This window comes from Panicum virgatum, chromosome 4N (assembly GCF_016808335.1).
Source record: "Panicum virgatum strain AP13 chromosome 4N, P.virgatum_v5, whole genome shotgun sequence".
Taxonomy (NCBI): Eukaryota; Viridiplantae; Streptophyta; class Magnoliopsida; order Poales; family Poaceae; genus Panicum; species Panicum virgatum.
In genome coordinates, this window is record NC_053148.1 from 4653825 (window position 1) to 4679843 (window position 26019).

The 26019-nt window shown below is 47.2% G+C and overlaps 3 protein-coding genes and 1 pseudogene across 3 annotated transcripts; 2 read left to right on the plus strand and 2 right to left on the minus strand.

Annotated features, from left to right (window-relative positions):
- Positions 1–1982: 1982 nt before the first annotated feature.
- On the plus strand, positions 1983–2296 carry LOC120670503 (annotated as a pseudogene).
- Positions 2297–2303: 7 nt separating this feature from the next.
- On the minus strand, positions 2304–7402 carry LOC120669887 (cell division control protein 48 homolog C-like). Its single transcript, XM_039949772.1, has 10 exons — positions 6465–7402; positions 4710–5323; positions 4326–4478; positions 4011–4127; positions 3817–3921; positions 3565–3630; positions 3389–3453; positions 3104–3305; positions 2721–2864; positions 2304–2616 (listed from the first exon to the last, which is right to left on the minus strand). The coding sequence occupies exons 1-10, from the start codon at positions 7267–7269 to the stop codon at positions 2569–2571; spliced, it is 2319 nt and encodes a 772-aa protein (XP_039805706.1). The 5' UTR covers positions 7270–7402; the 3' UTR covers positions 2304–2568.
- A 12363-nt stretch (positions 7403–19765) lies between these two features.
- On the minus strand, positions 19766–20083 carry LOC120670504 (transcription elongation factor 1 homolog). The gene has a single exon (XM_039950615.1). It carries the CDS (start codon positions 20081–20083, stop codon positions 19766–19768), a length of 318 nt encoding a protein of 105 aa, XP_039806549.1.
- Positions 20084–20840: 757 nt separating this feature from the next.
- On the plus strand, positions 20841–21998 carry LOC120670505. The gene has a single exon (XM_039950617.1). It carries the CDS (start codon positions 20841–20843, stop codon positions 21996–21998), a length of 1158 nt encoding a protein of 385 aa, XP_039806551.1.
- Positions 21999–26019: the final 4021 nt, after the last annotated feature.

Here is a 26019-nt window from a genome sequence, read left to right on the forward strand (position 1 = left end):
AGTTGAAACATAATCATAGGTGTGATAATTCGAAATAAAAGGACGTGCACCGGGGCTTGCCTGGGATTAACACTAGGTCAGTGTTTGTTAGATGACACTTGCTTGGCGAGCATCTGCCTTCGGTCACGCATATTGGGATCCATCCATCCATCTTCTAGATGTGTCCACCATTCACCGTCTTCTAGCTCGGCTTTAATGTCACATCCCTCACGTGGTTCATCTATCGTACCTAAATGAAATGCAGCAATGCATATGTATGAATGCACAGTTCTGAGTTGCTCAACAATATAGATGCTATTATTTTTTCCCTTCACGATAAAGTTGTAGTCTAACAAGTAGCAAACAATCATATCACATGGGCAATCGTTTATAGAGTAGTTAACTATATTTCTAACTACCCATGGCATCATGATCAACGGCACAAAAAAAGTTCACTAACTGCACAAACAAGCAGTAGTTGATTCCTATAACATGCAGGTTATGGCTTGCTAATAATTAAATAACTCAGTACATAAACAACAACAATTTCAGAAAAAATTATTCTAAACAGAAGGTACAAAGATAAATCTACTCTGTAAAAATCATTTCATTTCATGCATCCATTTAATCCGAACAATTCATTCATTCAGACAACTCCTAGATTAAATTATACAGGTCAGACCAGAGCAAAACAAAAGCTGAAAATTTAACAGGAGGTCGACAAAGGGATGAATTAGCTACTGTGAATTTTTCATGATTTTATCTACAAATAATTAATTCTGAGAAAATAAACAAAACAGACATCAATATAACAAGATTCATTTTTAACTTCTGTTCTAGTCATGAATTCGGACTCAAACTTCCTGGACAAGTTCAACTATTCAGAAAGAACACTCATAAATATTTTCATGATTTATAATGAATATAAACTATTTACCATAATTAAAGTCTATTAAACAAGCATTAAATCAAAGAAATAGCTACTCATGAGAACTGACCACGAATTTTTTATAGAAGCACTAGTGTCACATGAACAAACCACCATAAAAATTTCAGAGCATAACAAGGCTTCAAGAATTAATTAAGAAAAAAGAATAAACAACTAGCATTTATGCACCTAGTAACATAAATCAAATTTTCCAGCAAAAAGTTTCAACTAACAACCAGCATATTATGATTCTACTGCATAGAGCTTTACACAAGGATTCCAGAACAACTGGATTTGCTAATTTACGAATTTTCTACGAATTTATACCGAATTTCAAAGTTTACAACTAGAAATTACAAAGAAGTCCTTAAAGTACTATTCATCTGAGTCACAGTCTATTCAAACAACCCCCTGGACTTTCTTGAATTTCAACCCGAGGTCCCTGGCTGGGGTTTGAGACAGAGGAGTGGCGGGCGGCCGGATTCCGGCGCCTAGGGTCGACGGCGGCGAGGGGAAACAGGGGGAATAGCACGAGGAGACTACGCTCTACCTCTAGGTGGGCTTGATTGGGGCTGGGGGTGACCGGAAGGGGCTCCTCTGCGGAGCAGTAGCTCCGACGGCGGCGGTTGGCGGCGGCGGCGGCGGTCCGGCGGCTCTAGACGGCGGCAAGCGGGTCGGGGAGCACCGGTGGAGGCCAAGGAAGCTAGCTACGGGGTCGTTTGGGCGCGAGAAAGGGTGGAAGAGGGAGCTCCGTGAGAGACCGACGAGCGGCGACGCTAATGGCGGCCATGGCAAGCGGCGCTCGCGCGAGAGGGAGATGGAGAGGCGTGGGCGGCTCAGGCAGCATGGAGAGGGTTCGGGAGAGGAGCGTGCTGGCCTACGAGCGAGACAAGGACGGCATGGGCGGGGACGCGCGTCGTGAGCGCGCGCGAGCGGCGTTCGTGGCCAACTTGACCACGGCGACGACGCACGAGAGAGAGAGAGCAGAGAACACGCGGCTTGACATATTTGACCAATTTGGGAGTAATTTGAAACTTCAAATTTTCGTTTAACACTCCTAATTGAGTGCTAATTGTGGGGTGTTACATCCATCCTCAGCCTCTCAGACTTCTTCCAGCTCATCGTCACCGGCGAGGACTGCCAGCGCTCCAAGCCCTTCCCGGACCCTACCTCAGGGCGCTCGACCTGCTCAGCGCCTCGCCGGACCACACCCTCGTCTTCGAGGACTCCACCATCAGTGTGCAGGCCTGTGTTGCGGCTAGGATGCCGGTGATTGCCATCGCCGACGAGAGCCGGGAGGCCAAGCTCCTCACTGGCTGCGCCTCGCTCGTCATCAGGAACTACAAAGACCCAAAGCTCTGGACCGAACTGGCCAAATTGGACACGTAGCAATAGCTGAGCACCACTAAAAAACAATTTATTGCTATATTTCATTTCACGCAAAACTGTAGTTGCACACATTATGTCAACAATGTATGATGTATCTATAAGGTCATACAAAGTTGCCCGTAGGCCAAGCCGGTACAAGACCAAGATTGATTGCGAGGGATCTCGCAAGAGCTAGCTCTCGTTCCCTATGCCAACACTAGCTTATCCATTTCAGAATTGGGTAGTCCCTGCAGCCATACACTTTCACATCAAAACAGAGACGTGGTGATCCATCAGTTTGACGAGTATCTCTTTGACAATGCCTCGTAATGTTTAATTTGCTGCAATCAAGAAGAACGAGATCAAAGGGTGAAATAAGCGAATGTAGGGCAATGGTGAGCATAAAACACTAGCATTCTCATGTAGAATCAGCATTTGCCCACACCTGTTCAGATACTGATGGCTTAACTTTTGATAGAGCACGTTCGAAGTGTGAGAGCTCGATCAAAGAAGAGGAACTCATTGATGATGTCCCGTTCTCAAGGAATTCCAATCTCTCTTCCAATGCTGCCATCGCTGCTTCATTGACCTGACGAAAGAAACACATTAGTTCCATTTTTTCACACATTCTCGAATCATCAATTTGATATCCAACATAAGAGCACTCTTAAGTCAGATTGAGTTCATCAGCTAGACAGCTACTCATCCCAAAGCAAAGCAAATCAAAAGCTCATACTAGGAGGGGGAATCAAGTCTAGAATATGCAAAATGAAGCACTAGTGCTTTGAACAAGTTAACAAAAGTTCAATGAAATATCACAGAAATTACCAGTGATGCTAGGTCGGCTCCAGTGAGATTGTTGCATTCCGCACGATGTGCCAGTGCAATCAAATCAACATTAGATGAGATGGGCTTGCTTCGAGCATGTGCTCTTAATATTGAGACCCGCTCTTCCGCACCAGGTAAAGGTACATAATGTTTCTTCCCAAATCTACCAGGCCGTAGAACAGCATCATCTATCACATCAATTCTGTAAAAGAGGGTCTGCACATATCAACCATCCATTCTGTGGGTTAATATGAAAAACTAGCCCTGTCACCTTCAGACAGTTACCTGTTTGTAGCTCCTATCACATAGACACCTTGCCGTTGATCAGCACCATCAAGTTCAATAAGTAACTGCAAACAGAAGAATCAGAATTACACAGAACAGAAAAGCAACATAAAGGAAAAGAACACGTTAGAGAATTTCTGAGTAGGCAGGTTGTACAAACTGTACAATATTCAAACCTGATTTAGGAGACGTTCAACAACCCATCCTCCCTCTTTCCCTCTCTTTGTTGTCAAAGCATCTACCTGCCACATCATATTGAATTCAAACTTGAACACTGTATACCAAGAGAAACAGCTCCTACACTGACAATAAAGTTACTTGACTGCTAAGTACAAATGCAGCTAACACCCAGAATTTATTTCACGAAATTAATCCAGGCTCTCCTCAACATACTGTATCATATGACAAGGCTACACATGCTGTCTTACCTCATCAAAAAATAGGATGCATGGGGAATTTGTGCGTGCACGACTGAATATTTTCCTCACTTCTGATTCACTTTCCCCAACATACTTGTTCAATAGCTCAGGCCCCTAAAGAAACATAAAAGAAATACCTTAGAGCTAGTTTGTATGATTTCGAAAAAGTGAAGTCAAAATATGGAAATCCAAATGTCATGTACCTTGATATGAATAAAATTAGCCCCTGCCTCATGGGCCACTGCTTTTGCAATTAATGTTTTCCCACAGCCTGGAGGTCCAAACAACAGGAAGCCAGCTTGCATATTCACTCCAAACACCTTGAAATACAAAAACAAAGACGGAATGAAAACCAAGTGTAAACAATAGTCAACATGTAAAAGTATATAAAAAGTAAACATCATGGCTGCCTATGAACTTATGTAGATTAACAGCACACTCTTACTTTAAGGTGTCAGTCACAGTAATCAGCAGAACACTAGATAAAAAGACAGACAGTCGAATAATTCAGTATTCACCTCATAATCTTCAGGATGCTTGATACGTCGAATAATGCAGCGGTCAAACTCTTTCCTTAATGAATCAAGACCTCCAACATCATTCCATGTGACATCAGGGACAGATGAAAACCCTTCTCTTCTCAAGGATGGTTGAACCATTTTTGTTGCTTCCTTCAGCAAGTGAAATAAAGACATATATTCAAAACGGTAATTGATAGGAATCTGATATAAGAATATAATGACAGAAGAAAACTGGGAGGGGGGAATATGCCCCATGTATCAAAATGCAAAAGCTTTAGGGGATAATGTGATCGAACTACAATCCAAATATAGCTTACGCTGGATGAAACTAACACAGAATTTTTGAACATGTGCTGTACATGGAAAAGGTGCAAACCTTACCTCAAAGTCGTCCATTGTAATATGTAGGCCCTCCACCTCACTGGCATCCCAAGGTTGTCTCCACCAGTCATGCTTGCTATTCCCATCATGATTACGACAGTACTGAGCTCTTCTTTCATCAATTATTCTCTTCATTGCTAGATTGCCTGCTTTGTCCACTAAGGCCTTCAAGTCAGCACCAACAAAACCTGGTGTGGCTCTAGCTATCTTGAACAAGTCAAATTCACCTTCAAGTCGGAGATTCTGAGTAAGCATCTTAAGTATCTGTTTCCGTGCATTCTCATCTGGAACACCAAGAGATATCTCTCGATCAAACCTTCCTGGCCGCCGCAGAGCTTGATCCACAGCATCAGGCCTATTTGTGGCTCCAATGACAATAACATAACCAGGTTTCTTTTCAGCTGATTCTGCATCCAAATCACTGCTGCCGGATCCAATATTCTGGTGGAATTGATCCATGCATGTCATTAATTGAGTAACTATCCGTCGCTCCATCTCTCGTTGCAGATTCTCCCTCTTGGATGCAATTGCATCTATTTCATCAATGAATACAATTGAGGGAGCAGTCCTATAGGCCTTCTGAAACAAGCCCCTGATGTTTTCCTCAGAAGCTCCTGCAAGAACATAAGCATTATGAGGTGAGCTTCCACATGCTTCCAGACAGAGAATTGAATATGTGTGCAGGAATGGATTCTTCTCATTTGTTGGTTAGCCACAAGTTGTTTTGAAAACTGTTGATCATATATGAACCTTTCAGCACCTATTTAGTACTCCCTCCATCCCAAAAAAACAAGTCATCTTAGGGATTGTAGGACAAATTAACAAGCTAAAATGACCATGTTTGCCCCTATTTATTACCCATATTTGGCACTAATTGATTCTTGCATGCACATGCATTTTCCAAATAGGGTAAGATGACTAGTTTTTTGGGATAAATTTTGAATTCCAAAGTGATTTGTTTTTTTGGGACGGAGGGAGTATGTCATGATTTCATGGCTGCTAGCCAGGCTTGGCATCTTGTTAGTAACAGTGTACAATTGACTGAGGCACTGAGCACTACACTGATGTTCAGGGACGGAGCCAGGGAACGTGCTGGGCATGCTGCAGCACGGGCCTAGCTCAGATTGTCTCATGTAAACTTGTAGCAGCTAGGCCCAAAAACAGTACAATTCAGCCTAATTTTAGCTAGTCCACTCGTCAGCCCCACTTGGAAGCCTTTTCTGGCTCCGCCCCTGGTGATGTTAGAGAAAGGTCCACGTCCATCCATATACTGGAAAGTGCATAAAGAGAGCTCATCCATTTTATTAGTTCCTGATTGTACAAACTATTACTCTATTAGCGACATAACTTTCTACAACTATGTTTGGTATGTTGAATACACACGTCTTTAAGGGCACAAATTATTGATTTTACATTTTAACTGATGATGTCTATTGTAACAAAAGGATATAGGCCCCACCTAATCGTGTTTCAGAAATTTCAGGTTCCAAGTGAAATACAGTCTGCAGCTTAAGAAGAAATGGCAGAAATGTGTACATTCGCACCAATTGAACACAAATAGCAACATATTTCACATTCCAGCAGCTATGACATGGGAATCTATTCGCCAAGCAAGTTAACAGTACTCATTGCCCACGTTTTAACTACTCTCTGGTAGTATCAAACATGATCAGTGGATAAATATTATGTGTCCAAATACATACACATAGCATCTGAGTTTTCCACAATTTTGATGTGGGGAATGAGAAAACATACCAGATACCCCAGATACGACCTCCGGGGCTGAGATCTTGTAGAATGGCAAACCAGTCTCATTAGCAATGGCATGCGCAAGGGTGGTCTTTCCGCAACCAGGCGGTCCATGTAGCAGCAGCCCAGCGACAGGCCTAACCCCAAGGCGCTGCGGCAGCTCCGGATGGCACAGGGGCACGACCACTTCCATCATCAGGTCCTCTATCACCGCCTCCATCCCACCGAGATCGGCGAATCTCGGCCCCTTCCCCCCTCTGACGATTCCTTCAGAGGCCGCGGCGTCCGGCTTAGCATCTCCGCCGGCGCCCCCGTCGGACGTGATGAGGCGGCGCGCCTTCTCTGCATTCTCCTCAATCTCCAGCTGCTGCTGGTTAGCGGCGGGGTTCCGCTTGGGCGTTTGCGCGCGCGCGGCGTACTGGGAGCGGAGCAAGGACTTGGTGACGTCGAAGGCGGGGGACGGCGGCGGGTGTGCGGCCTCGTCGAAGACGGAGGTGGAGGAGGATGTCGTGGCGTGGGCGTCGTGGCGGCGACGGGATGCGGAGGAGCCGTCGTCGTCGTCGTCGTCGGAGCCGGAGGAGGAGGATGAGGGGGAGGGTATCGAGGAGAGGACGCGGCGGACCAAGGCGGTGAAAGGGTCGAGCTTCTGGCGGCGGAACTCCGGGTGGTGGATGCGGAGGGTGTCGGCGACCTCCTCGGCGGAGGCGCCGGGGACAGCTAGGCCGCCGTTCAATATGTAGCGGCGGAGCTTCCCCTCTAAGGGCGGCAATCTGGAGCGGCCAGCGCCGCCGTGACGCGGGCGCTTCGCCATCGGTCGACGGCGGCTAGGGTTTTGGTCACGGCCGGGTGGACGGCGGCTAGGGTTTTGGACCTACGCTCTTTATGGACGGAGGGAGTAGCAACGAAGAAGATGAAGGCCTCTCTCTCTCTTTCCAACTTTCCGTATGTCGTGGGCTTCCTTGCGCGGCTCATGTACCCGTGGCTTCTGTGGGCTTGGGCCGGGCTGCGAAGCCCCTTCCCTTTAATAAAAAACAATCGGCTAACATTTTTTAATGGAAAATGTTACCTGCCGATCGGGCTGGTAACCCCCTTCCCAAGTTCTTCCGTCCCATCTCTCATCCCCCACGTTTGTGACTGGATCTCTCACCGTGATCTAGTCCTCGAGTACACGTCCCATTCCTCACTCGCGTCCAGGTTAAATTCTCCACGTGGAGCCAGCCCAAATTCTTCTAGCCGCACGTGTCTTGCACTGACCTAGATCGCTTCGGGTGATGGCTGCTTCGACCATGGATTCGGTGGAAGGTCTGATGAAGCGGATGGACCTGTCGGCGGCGGAGAAGAAAGGGATTAAAATTGGGAAGGAGGTGGCGGCTAGGGTTGGGAGTGCAGATCCAAAGGCGGTGGGAAAGGTGTTTGCAAAGAAGCTGGTCAATTCGGAGGGTTTAGCACAGGCGTTGGGGAGAGTTTGGTGCCCAATTAAGGGGATAGGATGCAAGGATCTGGGTGATAATCTATTCTTGTTTACTTTCTACCAGCATAGTGGAAAGAGAAGGGCGTTGGAGGATGGCCCGTGAATGTTCGAGAAGGATCTGGTGGTTGTTGTTGATTATGATGAAACAAAGCTGGTGGAGGAGCTGGAGTTCGCATTCATCCCTATATGGATTAGGGTTACAAAACTACCACTGGGTATGATGAATAGGCTGGTGGGAGAGGCGATCGGAGAGGAGATTGGTGGGTTCGTGGATATGGAGAGGGAGGAAGATGGCTCTGCAGTAGGAAAATTCCTGCGTATCAAGGTGAGGATAGACATTCGCAAACATTTGATGCGTGGTGTTACACTAAATGTTGGAGATAATGAAAAGGCTTTGTGGTGTCCCCTGATCTATGAATACCTCCCAGACTTCTCCTACATTTGTGCATTAATTGGTCATGTTGACAAGGTCTGTCACACAAAGCTTCAGAAGGGTGAAATGCCTCAGTATCGGAAGCATTTGCGTTTTATTCCTGACAGAAGAAGAATGGAGGAGAGTGTGGGTGAAAAGTTCAGGGGTGCAAGAAGCTCAAGTGACTGGAGGTCTGGGAGTGGAGGTAGTCGGAGTAGTGGTGGTCGCTTTTTGACTAGTGGAGGAGGGAGTGACGCTCAATCCTGGAGGAAAACACAAGTGACCGGGAAGGATGTGATCGCAGGAAAGAGTGGGGATGAGGACGAGGTTACCAGCCCAGTAAAGATCAGGGAGGAGAACTCGACAGGAGACCTGGCCAAACGAGCTTTGTTCACGGAGGGGAATGGAGGTGATCTGGGAGCGGGTAAGGAGAAGGAGCAGGTCGGCAGTCCTGACCTGGCGACAGGGCAAAAGGAGAAGGGGAAGGATGTGATGGTGTCGGCCCTGGCCGACGTGAACAGTGCCCTACAGGGCATGCACGTGGATCACAAAGCGGATGACCCAGGGAGGAAGGAGGAGTTTGAGGAGGAGAGGGGGAAGAAGCGTGGGACGTACAAGAAAACGGGGAGAGGGGTGCGTTCAAGTATTCAGGAGAAGGTTGTGAAGGAGGTGGGTCAAAAGTGGGGTGTAGATGCTCTGGCATCGGATATGGTGATAGATGAGGGAGTGGTCGAGGAGAACGTGATGGAGGGTGACGCAAAAAAAATTAAGTTGGCGGGACTGGCGAACCAGTCCTGTGGGACCCAATGAAGATTATAGCTTGGAACTGCCGGGGGTTGGGTAACCGCTCAGCAGTTCGTGGACTTCTAGAACTCCAGAAGTCGGAGGGGGCTGACATCCTGTTCCTGTCGGAGATAAAATTAGACAAACATGGGATGGAGAGATTTCGCTGGATGCTCGGTCTAACGAACATGCTTGTTCGTGAAGGGGAAGGTCAAGGAGGGGGTTTTGCTGTGTTTTGGCAGAGGAGGGGTCAATGTGTCATTGCGGAATACCGTGCAGTACTACATTGATGTGGATGTGAGGGAGGACGGTGGTTTTGAGTGGAGGTTTACAGAAGTGTATGGTGAATCGCAAGGTGACATGAAACATTGCACTTGGGAACACCTGCGGGGGCTACACTCGCAACCTGAGAAACCTTGGCTATGTATGAGGGATTTCAATGAGATTCTATTTTCCCATGAGAAAGAAGGAGGCAGGCCTCGGAGTCAAGGTTGTATGGATCGATTCCGAGAAACTCTAGAGCATTGTCAGCTGCATGATTTAGGTTTTGAGGGGGATATCTTTACATGGAGGAATCACAACCATGTGGCAGCTGATTATATCAAAGAGAGGCAGGATAGAGCTATTGCAAATAATTTATGGATGATGAGATACCCTGGCTACCGTGTGGTCAATGGGGATCCAAGGCATTCTGACCATCGCCCGGTCATTGTGACTATTGACCGGCCGGCTGGTAGAGGGCGAGGTGGCGTGAAAAATGGGTTTAAGTTTGAAGTTTCTTGGTTGGGAGAGGAGAAGTGTGGAGAAGTGGTGGGGGATGCATGGAGGAAAGCTATGAATGGGCAGCAAAGGAGTGCTTTTGATGCTCTGAAGGTTGTAGCAGGGGATCTGTAGGACTGGAGTCATAATGTTTTAGGGGACCTGGAGAAAAAAATTAAAAAAACAAAAAAAAGATTTAGAGGAGTGTAGGAGGAGGTGCATTGACCCGAAACAGGTGGTGAGGGAGGAGTTGCTCCGGTTCAAACTGGAAAGGCTGGAGAACCAGGTGGACATGTTTTGGAGGCAACAAGCACACGTGAGGTGGTTGCAGGAGGGTGACCGCAATACCTCATTCTTTCATGCTATGTGCAGGGAAAGGAGGAAACGTAATAGAATTGGGAGGCTGAGGAAGGAGGATGGGAGCTGGGTGGAAGTAGAGGAGGAGAAGAGGAGTTTTATTGCTAACTATTTTTTGGATCTTTTCAGGACACGTGGTGGCCAAGTTTCACAGCAAATTCTTAACGCCGTTGAAGCTAGAGTTACTAAGCCGATGAATGATAACCTTTTAAAAGAATTTACAGCAAATGAAGTACGCCGAGCGCTAGATAATATTGGTGATCTCAAGGCCCCGGGGCCAGATGGAATGCTGGCCATTTTCTACAAGAATTTCTAGGATATAGTTGGTGATCAAATTGTGCAGGAGGTATTGGGGGTGCTGAATGGAGGTCCGATCCCTTCAGAGAGAAATGAAACAACAATTGTGCTCATCCCAAAGGTGAACAATTCTGAATAGGTGAAGGATCTCAGACCGATTAGTCTTTGTAATGTTCTGTATAAAATTGTATCCAAGGTTTTGGCGAATAGATTGAAGCAAATTTTGCCAGAAGTTATTTCTCCTGCACAGAGTGCTTTTGTGCCTGGTAGACTAATCTTGGATAATATATTGGTGGCCTATGAACTCACACATTTTATGAAGCAAAAGAAGGGAGGGAAGGAGGGGTTTGCCGCGGTTAAACTTGATATGAGTAAAGCTTATGATCAGATGGAATGGCCTTTTCTCCAAGCTATGATGGCCAGATTGGGGTTCAGGAGTGGGCGGATTGATCTCATCATGAAGTGTCACAACTATGATGAGAGCATTGGGGTTGCAGGATGAGGCAGCAGGGACTTCTTTTGTCACTCGCAAGTTCTCTTCTAGTATCTTTTGTTGGAAAGAACTACACAAATTTCAGGAGGGCGAGAGCAAGAACACCAAATGCAAGCCATAGCTTCAGAATACTGGTGCTTCTAGCAAAGGACTCTCTCCCACCTTTTTATAGCCGCAAGGGACTGTACTGGAGGACAACTCGTGACGCTACAGTGGCAGCATTCATGAGCGTAATAATGTAGATTCTCCATACAGTACAAGTCTCATGTGAGCACGCAGTAAAAAGATATACATCCCAGGTTTTATTTCTAAGGATATTTCGGGTGCAATCAGTATTGCGTATCCAATCAAATCATTTTTTGGGATTTTTTTACCGGAAAAAGAGGTCTTTTCGGATACCAGATCTGATGAATCCTATAGATATTATGAAGAATAAAATCTGATGCCACATCTTAAATCCTTAATTCCAAATCTTTCCTCGGGGGCTACCCGCAGAATAAGGGATTTTGATTTAAGGCTCGGGGGCTGCGGGATACGTGCATCAGAAATTTATTTTTCAAACTTTTTGGAAAATAATGAAGAAAAAGGACTGAAGTGACCCTCAGGCTGATTCTGTGATTCAACCTAAGGCCCCGCTACTCCATATGGAGCATGAGTACTTCACACACCATATATGATCAAGATTTCGGGGCTTGAGCAACTCACAGCCTCGGAACAACTAGAAGTACTTGGAGGACTACTCGACATATCTGAAGGAAGGCCTAGAAGCAACCAGTTGTCAGACCCGTGGTAGCGGGACTGCTTATAGGCATAGAATATTCTAGAGTAAGGGATAATTCATGGATGTACCTTACCTCTCTTATAACTACCCGAATAGACGTAGAACTAGCTGCAGTACAAAGGAAACTACCCGACTGTATTGTAGTAGGACTCCAACTGTACTCGGCTAGGACTTTCCATGTAATCCTGTCCCCCGGATATATATAAGGGCGGGCAGGGACCCCCTCAAAACATCATCAACACCTAAGGCAATACAAACAACCACATAGGACGTAGGGTATTACGCAACTCACGGCCTGAACATGTCTAAATCTTTGTGTTCCTTGCACCATCGAGTTCGAGAGCAGTCGATCCCTACCTACAAAGCTTACTGCTAAGGGTATCCCTGAGCAGGCCTGGTGGTAAACACCGACAACACCTACTCAATTATGATAGTGGATGTGAAGGGTTGTATCCGTAGGTGCCTTAGGAGGCAGAGTATTCTCGAATAGGATCGAGTTGTATGGTTCTGAATCAGAACTCTAGTGCTTGACTGGTTAGGATTGAATCCCGTAGGATTAACCAAGTGGGAAAAACACTTAACATAGTGTTTTAAGCCGTGGCTTAATCCAGATTTCTTTTTGAGAAAGAAATATATAGGTTAGAGTGGTGCTCTTATGGATTTGATTGTCCAATCAACCAAAGGATAACTCTTATCGAGTACTTGAAGTGTTAGGAGCTTAGAAGATGTTCTTTGATAGATAAGTAAACTGGAGACTCTTCGTCAACTACTCAGAGTACTAAGGGAAAATATGACTCTTTTGGTATCTCGAGCAAGCGAGTAGTACCCGTCAAGTACTCGAGGCCAAAAAGGTTCTGTAGTCGAAACTCCCTTAGTAGTCTAAGCGAACAGAAGACTCGCGTCAACCTATTTTTGAGTATCAAGAACTTTATTTTGTGCTCCTTGGGGAATTTTCGAAGTTGACCAGTTAGGATAGACCTTGTTTGGTCATCCAAGTAGAATATAACATTTTATGAAAATACCTCGAACTACTCGTTCCAGCGAGTAGCATGTCCTATACTAGGACTGGATTGATTTCTGAAATAGACCTGTTAGGATGAACTCCGTCGAGTTATCCAAGACGAAAATATTTTAGAAATATCCGAAACTTACTCGAGCAAGGCGAGTAAGATGTCCTACCCGATGACTGGAGTAACTCTTAGGACAAGTCTGTTAGGATGAACCCCGTCGAGTTATCCAAGACGAAAATGTCCAAAGAATATCCAAAACCTACTTGAGTCAGCGAGTAGGGTGTCCTTAACCAGGGACTGGAGTAATCCTTAAGGCAGGTCTGTTAGGATGAACCCCGTCGGGTTATCCAAGATGAAAATACCGAAAGGATATCCAAAACCTACTCGAGCCAGCGAGTAGGGTGTCCTAACTAAGGACTGGAGTAACTCTTAGGACAAGTCTGTTAGGGTGAACCCCGTCGAGTTATCCAAGACGAAAATATCAAATGAGTATCCAAAACCTACTCGAGCTAGCGAGTAAGGTGTCCTAATCAAGGACTGGAGTAATCCTTAAGACAGGTCTCTTAGGGTGAACCCTGTCGGGTTACCCAAGACGAAAATGTCAGAAGGATGTCCAAAACTTACTCGAGCCGGTGAGTAAGGTGTCCTACCCAAGGACTAGAGTAACTCTTAGGACAGTCTGTTAGGATGAACCCCGTCGGGTTACCCAAGATGAAAATGCCGTAAGAGTACTCGCGGTAAACCATGAAACTACTCGATTGCTGCTCTAGTGTAGAGCATGGCTTTCAGAGTAGTTTTTTATGACGGGGTATGGGTCAGACGAGCGAGAGCCAAGTACTTGGTGGCTTGCGCTTCTTGAAGGATGAAGAAGCCTGTGGTGGGATGCGATAGTTGGAAGAAGGGATGTAAGCCTCTGTTTCCTCACGCTCCTTTCTTCTTGAGATGATGACGTTGCGTGCGTTGCGATCGACATTGATCACATTGCGGAGGTCGCAATTGGAGTAGTCGTAGTTGTCACCTTGCTATTTCTGCTGGCGGTTAGCGAGGCGCTGGTGCCTGAACGCCCTCTTCTGGTTAAGCACGCGACGACGCTCGTAAAGATCTTCTAGTGGGATCTGCTCTTCCAACTGCACAGTGACTGTTACTGCTGGAGGAGGTGTAGGCGGAACTTGCTTGGTAGTAGCTTGGGCTTCTGTGATCGTGGGGGGAGTAGTTTCCATGTTGTCGGAAAGATAGTCGTCGAAATCATCAGAATTGTAGTAGTCGAGGTTGAGACGCTCCGTGGAGCCATCCTCAGGTTCATGGACTTCGGAGATGCGAACCATGAGGATTTCACGGCAAAGATCTTGGATTTCTTGGTCTTTTTTGCTTGAGGACGGGTCTAAAGGAGTGCTCTGCTGGAAGGGAAGATCCGTTGGCTGGGAGGCGTTAGGATCTTGTCTTCTTCAGATGTACTGTCCGTCCTTGCGGCGTTGCATATATGACCAAGTTTGGGAGAGAGTCCTAATCGGACTTGGGATTCTTAGTCGGGTTGGATTCGACTTCCTTACTGTACTGGATCAGGTCGTCCAGTTCATCCTCCGGGTAAGAAGAGTACTCGGAGTCAGAATCGGTTAAGCCACCGATTTTAGAGTATGTGTGCTTTGGGTGAGCAAGAAGCGGTATGCCCATATCTACGCAGAGGGCGTTCTCGTTCATCCAATGTAGCCATAATTGAGTGGGAGTCAATCCTTCAGGCTCCTTGATTCAGGGTCTGTTGAAAATCGACTTGCTGGTTTCTTCTGAAGCTTTGGATTTTCCCTTTTTAAGCTTGGCCAGTTCCCAGAGGGTGTCAGCATTCTGGGGCGGTTGGGCCATAGCATCCATGAACAAGTCAACATTATCTAACCAATTTTCGAGATCGTCGAATGGTTCAAAGTTGTCGAGGCTGTTCATGAATTGATCAAAGTCCTGGTCGAACAGGGATTCATCTGGTTGAGGTATCCGACTGTGAGCAGGTTTCGGTGAAGGATTCTGAGGTTTCCTGGAGAAAGACGGTCCCATCCGAACAAGCCGGGGGTTTGTCTTTCCAGATCCCCCGCAGATTCCTCCTCCCGATTTCTGTTTTTTCTTCTGCAAAGTGCTTTCAGCTATTTTAATGCAGTCGACGAGTGTAGAGTCTACTCGATCGACCCCTGAGAGCATATCACATGACCATTCCGATGGTGGGTTCAATGCTTCTGGGTTCTGCTATGTTTCTGATGAGCCAAGAGCAGATTCTGCAAGCTTGATGCATCCCTCTATCGATCATGAAACTCGATCTACTCCATCGAATAGTTCTGAGTTGTTGATCTTGGGGCGTTTGATTGACTTGAGATAAGTCAGGTACTTTCCGAGGGTTTCGGAAAAGTGAGGTTTGTCGGAGTCAGGGTTTGTGTCGAACTCGACTGACCCGAGAGATCGAGTTGGAGTTGACACGTTTTCTGCTTTATCCGAGCTGAGCTCAGGTGGAGCTTTCTTTCCGTCGAGTTCTGCAATCTTACAGACGTCGGCGGATTTGGGAGTGGTTTTCGGTTTAGGCGAGTTGGGCGTGACAAGGTGGCTGGAGAAGCCGCCCGAGGCGTCAGCCGTGCAAGCCCAAGAACCGAAAACAAGGGTTGTGCCCTCAGGCACATAGTTGACGTCGCTTGATTCGGCCATCGAATTCGCTGATGAACTCGCCGACTGTAGGGTTGTGATGGCGGACTAGAGGGGAGTTGAATAGTCCTTTCTAAAATTTTAGACATTTCCGGCTAACCGAAACAAGTGCGGAATTAAACTAATCGATCTAGCCAAGACTATACCCCTCTATCTATAATTTGCACCTTACAAAAGATCCTAATTAAGCAACTAAGGTGCCGGGCTAGGTAGAGCTCACCTACACAATTCTAGTTTGTAAGGTCACACAAGGCTATGCATCTAGTACTCAAACAACCGGAGAGCTCCTACACATACTAGTATGCAAAGTTCACAAAAACTAACACAACTAGTAGTTCTCAAAAGTAAGGCTACACAAACCAAACTAGAGAGCTCAAAAATTATTAGCTACACAAACTAAGCACAACAACTAATTAAGCTACACAAGCTAATTAGCTACACTAGGATCTTTACTTCTATGCTACACAAGCGGGAAGATGATTAGCAAGCTACACAAGCTAACTAATCACTAGAGCAACTACACAAGCACAAGATATATATTAATGTAAATACAAGGCTTGTAATTTGGAGAATGCAAACCACGAGAAGAGTAGACAAAGTTGACACGGAGATTTTTATCCCGATGTTCACTTGGTTGCCACCAAGATAATCCCCGTTGAGACAAGCTCCAAGGTTGCCGCCGATCCTCTTGCTAGTGGTGACTCTCAAGTAACACTCTCCCACATGGAGTGCTCACACCAAGCTTTAGTACATGATCCGGCCGGACCACTTATTGCTCTTCACGTCTCGCTCAACTAGAGTTGCTCTTCGCGGCTCCCGCGGGGTGAGCACAATTCCCCTCACAATCACCTCTCCGGAGCACCGCACAACCTTCTTGTGGGCTTCACAATGGAGACACACCACCAAGCCGTCTAGGAGGTGGCAACCTCCAAGAGTAACAAGAACCATCGGCTTGCAACTCGATCACCTAGTGTCAATCCCTTGCAATCTCTCAAAGCAACGCACTAGAATCGCTCTCTCACTTAGCGAATATGATTTGCTCTAAACTCAAGTGAGTTGGAGGGCTCTCAAGCACTCTCACACAAGGACACCAAGTCCCCATGGTGCTCTACTTCTCAAATGGCCGGCCACACCCTCTATTTATAGAGGGAGGCCCCAAACTAGCCGTTACACTCAAATCCCGTGAAAGAAGAGCTTTCGCAGACCGTCCGCCTCACAAAGACCGGACCGTCTGCCATTCAAAACCAAAGGCTAGAAACACAATGATTACGTGTCAAAGTCGACTGTTAGAGCCCTTCGCAGACTGTCTGCGCCCTAGGGGTGGACCGTCCGCCGTTCAAACACTCCGAACACTCAGAGAGACAGCGTCTCTGGGCAAACTGAAAGTTGAGGGGTGGACCGTCCGCCCCCCTTGGGCGGACCGTTCGCCCTTCACTTCGTGCAAACCACCAGAACCTACAAGGTTTTTGTCCCAGAAATTTCAGTAGGAGGCGGACCATCCGCTCCCAAGGGCCGGACCGTCCGCTCCCAAGGGCCAGACCGTCCGCAGTACAATTTGGACACCCAAGACAGAATACCAAGTTTCTGCGCCCGTTTCTGCTTTTAAAGGCGAACCGTCCGCCCCCATGGACCGGACGGTCTGCAGTTCATTTTGGACCACCATCTAGAGCCAAAAAAAGATTTTGTTCGAGCTCAAATGAGACAATGGCGGACTGTCCTCCATCCTGAAGCGGACCGTCCGCAGGTCTATTTACAGCATAAATGTTTCTCGGTAAAACGCTCATAACTCTTAGCTCCGATGTCCAAATTAGGTGATCTTGGACTCTATGGAAAGTTTATTCAGAGGACTACACAATCTAACTAAATATTTAATCCAAAACACAATGGATAAAAATAGTATTCCACTCCAAGAGCCAACCTAGTTTCCGGAGAACACCGAAAAGCCTTTCTTCCTTCCCCAAGTTGATCAACATCAAATCCAACACCTTCTCATTTGTAAATGTGCCAACAACACCAAGTGAACAACACCATGTGCATGTATGTTAGCATTTTCACAATCATTTTTTAAAGGATTTTCACTTGATCTCACCACGCCACTCGATCCTAGCAACATCGCAATGTTAGATCGCTCAAGTGGCACTAGATGACCGATATGCAAACAAGTTTGCCCCTCTTGATAGTACGGCCATCTATCCTAAATTTGGTCATGCACTTCTCTACACAACCTTTGACCGGTGAAATGAAATGCCCTACAAGTCATACCTTTGACTTGTGCATTCCATTTCATCTTCCCAAATGTTGATGCCACACAAGCACCAAACTCCATCAAGCCTTTTGATCATCATCATGAGTCAACACTTGGCTTGATCTTCCTTGAAAGATATGATCCACTCCATATCATCACATGACCTCTTTGGTCCATCGATCTTGACCTTACTCGCTCTTCACCGTCGCCTCGGTCCATCGGTGCCAAGTCTTGCCCAAGCTTCACCACCTCGCGGTCCATCACTTCAAAGCCTTGACTTACCCTTCACCATTACAACCGGTCCATCAAGCCAAGCCTTGTCTTTATCTTCTCCACTTTGGTCACATGACTCCATGTCATGTCTCATATGCAATGAGTTCCTTTATCACACTATATGAGCATAGCATCAACCCTTAGCTATTTTCCTCCATGGCACATATTGCTCATACTAGTGTCTTTGTGTGGACTAATCACCTGTGTATCTCAACATGAATACTTATTAGTCTACCTAAGTTGTCATTCAATTACCAAAATCAAACAAGGGCCTTTCACCGACTCCCCTACCTGGCACGTCGGCTGTCGGTGTTTACCGCCAAGCTTGCTCAGGGATACCCTTAGCAGTAAGGTTTGTAGGTGGGGATTGACTGCTCTGGAACTCGACGGTGCAAGGAACACAAAGATTTAGACAGGTTCGGGCCGCGAGTTGCGTAATACCCTATGTCCTGTGTGATTGTTTGTATTGCCTTAGGTGTTGATGATTTGAGGGGGTCCCTGCCCGCCCTTATATATCCGGGGGGACAGGGTTACATGGAAAGTCCTAGCCGAGTACAATTGGAGTCCTAATACAACACAATCGGGTAGTTTCTTTTGTACTGCAGCTAGTTCTACGCCTATTCGGGTAGTTACAAAAGAGATAAGGTATATCCATGCGCTATCCCTTACTCTAGAACATTCCATGCCTATAAGCAGTCCCGCTGCCCCGGGTCTGACACGATGTATGTGGGTAACAGCAAAAGAAAAGTGTTCGCATATTTGAAAGAAAGAATATGGTCTCACATTCAAGGTTGGAAGGAGAAATTGGTCTCGCGGGCTGGGAAGGAAATTTTGATTAAAGCTGTTGTGCAGGCAATCCCAACCTTTGCAATGGGATGTTTTGATATCACAAAGGAGCTATGTGGCTAGATTAGTACAATGATTGGTAGGTATTGGTGGAGTAACTAGGAGAATGACAAGAAGATGCACTAGATACGGTGGGATAAACTGACGGAGTCAAAAGGAGAAGGTGGGCTCGGGTTCAGAGATATACATACATTTAACCCGCCGCCACCCCGAGCGCCGCCTCATCACCCTCCACCGCCCAACCTGCCACCACCGCCGGGCCGCCGCCACCCCGACCCCTCCTCTAAGATCGACGGTCATGGAAGCCCCAACAACCCAAAAAATTAAGTTCCGCCATCGCCATCCACCACCCCGCCTGCCGGCGGCCTCCCTACCAGCCGTTTCCCCCACCAACCATCCCTCGCCGGCCACCCCTCCCCCTTTCCTAGCTCGCAGACCGCCACCGCCCACCGGAGATGAGGAAGAAGAAGGGAGGCTGTTGGCTATGGCTTCCCTATGCTGAGGCCCTTTGTTCTTTCCCCTTCATCAGTTGCTATTGTCGGATTCCCACCAGAGGTGCCATGTTGCCCCGTTTAGGTTTCGTTTCCAAGTTTGTTCCTGCACATATCTAACCAGTTGTAACCTATATATTGCTGTACCTCATCACGTAGGCAACAAAAAAATTCTGTGCACGAGTAGTCGAGTACACATCAACCAAGTTTGGATGAGAAAGAAAAAAGAGACACTCGTGTGAAATTTTCTCTGCAACTTAAGCAGAACCATCTAACCGGATCCACAACTTCATGTAAAACAATCACATGTCTGCTCCTTTCTGCCCTGCAATCCCGGGCACCAAAAGAACGGCAAAAACCACAAATTAACCTATGCCTGAAACTACTTGAAACTAGTAAATTCCACAGCACGATCACACGTCGTCTTCGTGGACTCCGGCGTCAGCCAGGCGCGGCCGGCAGCGGCGGTGGGCGACGCCCTCGTTGGCGTCCACGCAGGCGTCGATCCACTCGCTGTAGACGTCGACGGGCACCGTCAGGGCGTTGGCCCTGGTGGCGTAGCTCTCCTGGCAGATGCGGCACGACGCCCTGGCGAACCTGTGCTTCAGGTCGATGAGGCACCCGACGGCGTCGGGGAGGCCGCAGAACGGGCAGGCGAACTCCGTGTCCAGCTTCGGCGGCTTCTTGGGCGCCACCATCGACTTGGAGCTCCTCGACTTCCTCTTCCCCATGGCCAGTGGCAGTCATTGGTGTAGCTAGGATTTCAGTTTAGGGTGGTCCAGTGGCTTGTTTTCTGACCCTCCATGATTGGATTTCAGTAAGCGTCACACTGTTGTCTTGAGGAAAAATTGAATGCAGAACATCGCCATAGCGAAAGGAGGCGATGAACACCAGGAGCGATGTCTTTTTTTCTTCAGAATCAATCGATTTGAATTGCTAAACAAGGGTCATGTGCCTTGGGCTAGATTCCTAGGGTGGTCCATGGCCCACCCGGACCACCCTCTAGCTACGCCCCTGGTGGCAGTGCTGAAGCTGACAGCGGATCTTGCGCCGGCGACGAAGCTGGTTTGCAGCCGCAAGAGAGACACGTCGAAACCCGAAACACTAGTGGATGCCTTGGGCATGGTGGTGGTGGCTATATGAATGAAGGGGCACGGCAGCGGCTAATGAGTTTTTGCAGTCGGACTCGACGATCGACGTGCGTTCGTTCCACGCTTGCAGAATCTGAGTCCGATTCTGCTGTTTAGGTCATAGACGCATAAGGCATAACTGACACTCGCGTCCGACTGCCACCGTCCGAGCAGAGTCCGAATTGGTGGAGTTGGCACGCCGCACGCAGAATTCCGGCCGGGATCTTCCCGTGCAGAATCCGAATCCCAGACACGTTCGAGGTCTGTGTGACACCGGCTAGGGGGGCTATAAATCTCCATGTCCTCTTCCCCCTTTGCCTCCCAACACCGTGCCCAGGTAACGTCTCAATCCTGCACGATGGCCGCCAGGCACTGCCTGTCCTGGGCAGACTTCCAGCCGGAGCTCCTGGGCCTCATCGTCGGGCGGCTCCCTCTAGCTGACCGCGTTCGGTTTGGAGCAGTCTGCCGCCCGTGGCGCCGCGCTGCTCGGCAGGAGCCCCTGCCCCCTCCACTCCCGTGGCTGAACCTCCCCGACGGCACCTTCATTAGCGTCCCAGGCGGCGAAATCCACCGCATGCCTGTGCCGGAGGACGCTGTCTGCCACGGCTCCGTGGGGAGCTGGCTCTTCCTCGAGCGCTCCAGCGGCGAGTTCTCGCTGGTGAACCCTTTCTCCGGAGACGCTGTGCAGTTCCCTGAGCAATCTGATTCCGGTCTGCCGGGACACCCGATCTCATTCAAGCTGGTGCTGCTCTCCACCCAGGAGGACCTGTCGCCAGATTCCCCTTTCGCTGTACTGACCATTACCAGCTGTTTCGAGGCTGCAATTTCTTTCTGCCGGCTCCGGGATGCCAGTGCCACCACATTCACAGTTCCCGATCGCGACCGCATCTGCGATGTTGGGTTCTTCGATGGGAAGCTGTATGCTCTCTCACCCAGCAAGCTCTACGCCATTGAGCCCGGTTCGAGCTCCAAAGGCGAGCCAACTGCAACAGTCCCGCACATAGAACGCATAGTCGACGCCGTCGATAATCCGGGGCTCATTTGCCGGTCCATTGCCGGCGAGAGCCACGTCTGCGTGTACTGGGGCTACCTCGCAGAATCCAGTGGCAAGGTGCTGCAGGTAAGGCGACTGATCGGATGCTTGTCCACCTTGCCGGCTAATGAGAGGGTGAAGCACAGCCGCACCCTCTCCTTTGAAGTCTTTGAGGCCGACCTGAGCGCCACCGGTTCCGGTGTCAGGTGGAGGAGGGTCGGCGATCTGGGAGGCCGGGCGCTCTTCGTGAGCAGGCAGTCATCGAGATCCCTCCCAGCTTCCGAGTGTGGAGCTCGGGAGGACTGCATCTACTTCGTGTGCGACTACAACGACGACGACGACACGGCCGATCCGACCCGCGACTGCGGCGTGTTCGACATGAGGAGCGCGGTGATCACGCCTCTGCTGCCGGATACTGTGGTGGTGCGGCAACGAGGGTGCAAAGGGCGCCCGGCATGGTTTTCTCCTACAAAAACCATGTGATTTTCGCTCTTCTTTTTGCGAGAAAAAAAAGCCATGTGATTCACGTTCTAGCATGTAGCATTTTCTTTTCCACAACTCTCTCATGCTTATATATATGATGTACTAGGCGTATAGGCCGCGCATTTGCGTGGCTAGTATTAAAAATTCAAAAAATTGTATGTCCGTTGTATCCTTAATTAAAAATTATATTATTTTTTTACCATACATCACAATGTCCATTATCATAAATTATGTCTTATTGTTAGTTAAAACAATTCAAATATGATCTGACTATAATAATAATTTGATTTGTTGAGCTTTAATAATATTATACATGTAATTATTTTTATTTTATTTTAATTGATTATTGTTAGCTTTAGTTTTTATTAATAGTATATATGTTTGTAACTGATACATAGATAAATGATATTTTATATTTAATTTCTTATAATTGCATTGGTTGGTGATTTTTAATTAGGCACAGGGGTATTTTAGGCTAATTTTATCATAATGGCAATGGTGGGTAATTTTTATTTTTCTATTTTTTTCTAATTAATATGGGAATTTTTAGACCTTGAGAGCGAATGTGGATGCTAGATGATCCAGATAAACGTGTGGTTTCTAAACACTACTCCCACTGAGGCTAGGAAGTAAGCCCCACAACCCAAAGCGGCGAAGAACAAATAGAATTTGCTACAAATACCGGCTAACGGGGGTATTCCTGCGTATGAGAACATTGTAATGGAGAAGGTCGTAGCCAAAATAGGATTCTTTTTGGCTAGACGCCCAAATCCGCTATATATTTGACATGGGATGATTTTCGCTCTTCTTTTTGCGAGAATAAAAGCCATGTGATTCACGTTCTAGCATGTATCATTTTCTTTTCCACAACTCTCTCATGCTTATATATGATGTACTAGGCGTATAGCCCACACATTTGCGTGGCTAATATTAAAAATTCAAAAAATTGCATTACTTAAAGATTATACTATTTTTTTACCATACATCACCCTGTTTATTATCATAAATTATGTCTTATTATTGTTTAAAACAATTCAAATATGATCTACCTGTAATAACAATTTGATTTGTTGAGCTTTAATAATATTATGCATATAATTATTTTTATTTTCATTCTATTTTGATTGATTGTTATTAACTTTAGTGTTTATTAATAGTATATATGTTTGTAACTGATACATAGCTAAATGGTATTTTATATTTAATTTTTTATAATGGCATTGGTGGGTGATTTTTAATTAGGCACAAGGTATTTTAGGCTAATTTTATCATAACGGTAGTGGTGGATAATTTTTATTTTTCTATTTTTCTTCGGGAAAGGAAAATTTTAGGCCTTGAGAGCGAACGTGAAGGCTCCATTTATTGGCCAAATACTAAGATAATAGATTTTGACGATCCATCAGCAATCGGAATTTCAGATATGCCTCCAAAATAAGGGCACCCATGTAATTCAAGATTCAAACTTTGAATTTTTTTAACTTATGATTAATCTTATATAACAACTAATTTTTTTAAAATAACATAATTAGATTTGTGATTAAAATAATGGCTATAATTTTATAGACTATCCAAAGTCTCCAAACGAAATGAGAATTTTTTTTATTTTTTAATCCTTTTTATCTAAAATATCCAAACAAAATGAGAATTTTTTATTTTTAATCCTTTTAATCTAAAATAATAAAAATAATTTGGCCGCATATAGATTTCCAAGAAGTAGTTTTTTTTGTCACGCCATTGCATGTGGCGTGAATCTAATGCCACGGTGGCACGACCCTTCCATTTATGAATTAGATTAGTGACTAAAAGAATGGCTATAATTTTATAGACTATCCAGAGTCTCCAAACGAAATGAGTGCTTCCTGCTTTCCATCCGTAGTGTGTGCAGAGGACATCTGGATAAATGGAGAAGAGGGGCATGCCGGAGGATAACGATCAAAGATCGGATCTAACCGAGACAGTCTAAGATAATAAAATCAGGTTAAATGAATCAGTCGATAAGATTAACTATAACAAAGCACAAGTAGATGATTTGTAGATATGACAATGATCGAGAATGCTATCGGCTATCGGAATACTACAGTAAAAGGGTTAGATTGAAGCTGATAGATCTATGATCATTGTAGGATAGATTGTGAAATCTATTAAAGACGATGCAGCATTATGAGCAGTAAAAAGAAATCGATAATTTGTGAACTCAATTAAAACTAACAAGAGATTAAAGCAATGTTCAATTTAAGAGAGATCGGTAAAACGATGCTTATGAGAAAACCGGAGATTGAAACGATGCAACCCTATTCGCCGAAGAAGTCACCGGAAACTACTCTGCTACTATTCCTAGGGTTTTGGCGTGATGCCGAAGAAAACGTATTGATTGTTCATTATTTTTGCGGTTTACTATTTATACTCTGAACCTAAAGACTCCGAGTCATGACGCAACAAGCTTGTTCCAAATGTAACTAACTAAATCTTAATATATTTACAAAAGCATTTCAAAAGGAATCAGACTCTGTTGGATTTTCTGATGATCTCACCTCCCAGTCCGACTCGCATCGGCCGTACATGCCGCCCTTGACTAGGTCCTTGGCCAAGCTTGCGTCGATCTTTACTAGGCCTGATCATAGCTCAGGTCCGGATGGGTTTGGGCCAAGCTAGAAGAAACCCAATGTCCTTTTCTGCCGGCTCGCATGCACCCAACCTGACTCGAGTATCGGACCACAAATCTTGGCACGTGCCCACCCAAAGTGTGGCCTGACGGCCCGTGGGCCGACTTGGTACCCCATCGTCTCAAACCTTCGCCTGACGTCTACGCCTACTTGGCCGGCCATGAGCTGCCGCAAAGGCTGCCGGCCGCCGCACCTGGATGCTCACCATCACACCTGGCTGCGCAACGCCATGCCTAGCCGCCTGCCACATGGACGCCCGCCGCCGTGCCTGGTCGAAGTGCCGCCCGCACCTGGACACCTGACGCGCGCCGGGCCGCGCTTGCTCTAGGCCGCGCTTTGCCACCCGCGCTTCGCCGGCCACCGCTTGCTCCTGGGGGCTCCTAGTCAGCTGCTTGCTCGCTCCTGGCCTCACAGAGGAGACGGGACAGGAGAGAGTAGTGACCGAGGGAGTTTGGTAGAGATAGGGAGGGGGCAGAGGTCGAGATGGTAGCAGGTAGAAAATATCTGTGTACCTGCGGATAGCAAATTCGACGGGCACGAATACGGATTTGGATCTATGTCTTGCTGGTCACAGTTGGTGGAGCTAAGGTTGGGTCTTGCTTGATGCTGGTCTTGAATTTTGTGATTGCCATTGGGCTCGTCTTCATGTCGAAGAGGTACTTGTTGTAGTCATTAGAGTTGTAACCTGAGGATTTTTTTTCAAATCGTCCATCTTAAGAGGGAACAATCCCAACTCGAAACAAGAACCAACATGATCTTGTGTGCTTGAAGAACGGGCAGCGAAAAAGATCATCTCCAGCTTCTGCCGCCAGCGTCAGCTTCCGTGGCCCCACATGGCAGTCCCTGCAGCCTGCAGGGGCTGGCTGACCGACTCCTATCGCGGGCTTGACTGGCCCCACCAGCCAGTGCACAGCTGGCATGTCCGGCAACCGACCTGGCGACCTGCGCTTGAAATTCCCCTTCCCCCCGCCTCTGAGCCCAAAGCCTCCAACGTAACCGTCCCAACGAACTCCTCTGCCTCCCCTTCCCCCTCGCCACCGCGCCAAGAAACCCACGCCCACGCCCTCGCCCTCGCCGCCGTCCGCCTCCATCCCCCGAGGAAGAAGAACCAGCCGGCGATGGAGCGCTTCGCCGACGGGGCGCACGTGCGGCTGCGGAGCCGCATCGACAGCGCGTACCTCTTCGCCGACGAGGACGGGTACGGCGTCTCCATGAGCCCGCACGGAGCGTCGCTGAACGCGGTGTGGGCAGTGCACCGCCTCGTGCGCAGCGGCACCAGCTACGTCCTCCTCCACGGCGCCGCCTACGGCCGGTACCTCTGCATCACACGCGAGGACGCGCCGCGGGGTCATGGCCGC

Excerpts from the sequence above, each read along its gene's own strand:
- LOC120669887 (XM_039949772.1), bottom strand. The coding sequence starts at position 7,269 with ATGGCGAAGCGCCCGCGTCACGGCGGCGCTGGCCGCTCCAGATTGCCG. Across the intron at positions 3,306-3,388 it reads GTGATAGGAGCTACAAACAG|AATTGATGTGATAGATGATG; the intron begins GTAACTGTCTGA and ends CCTCTTTTACAG. Across the intron at positions 2,617-2,720 it reads AGCCATCAGTATCTGAACAG|CAAATTAAACATTACGAGGC; the intron begins GTGTGGGCAAAT and ends TCTTGATTGCAG.
- LOC120670505 (XM_039950617.1), top strand. The coding sequence starts at position 20,841 with ATGGCCGCCAGGCACTGCCTGTCCTGGGCAGACTTCCAGCCGGAGCTC.
- LOC120670504 (XM_039950615.1), bottom strand. The coding sequence starts at position 20,083 with ATGGGGAAGAGGAAGTCGAGGAGCTCCAAGTCGATGGTGGCGCCCAAG.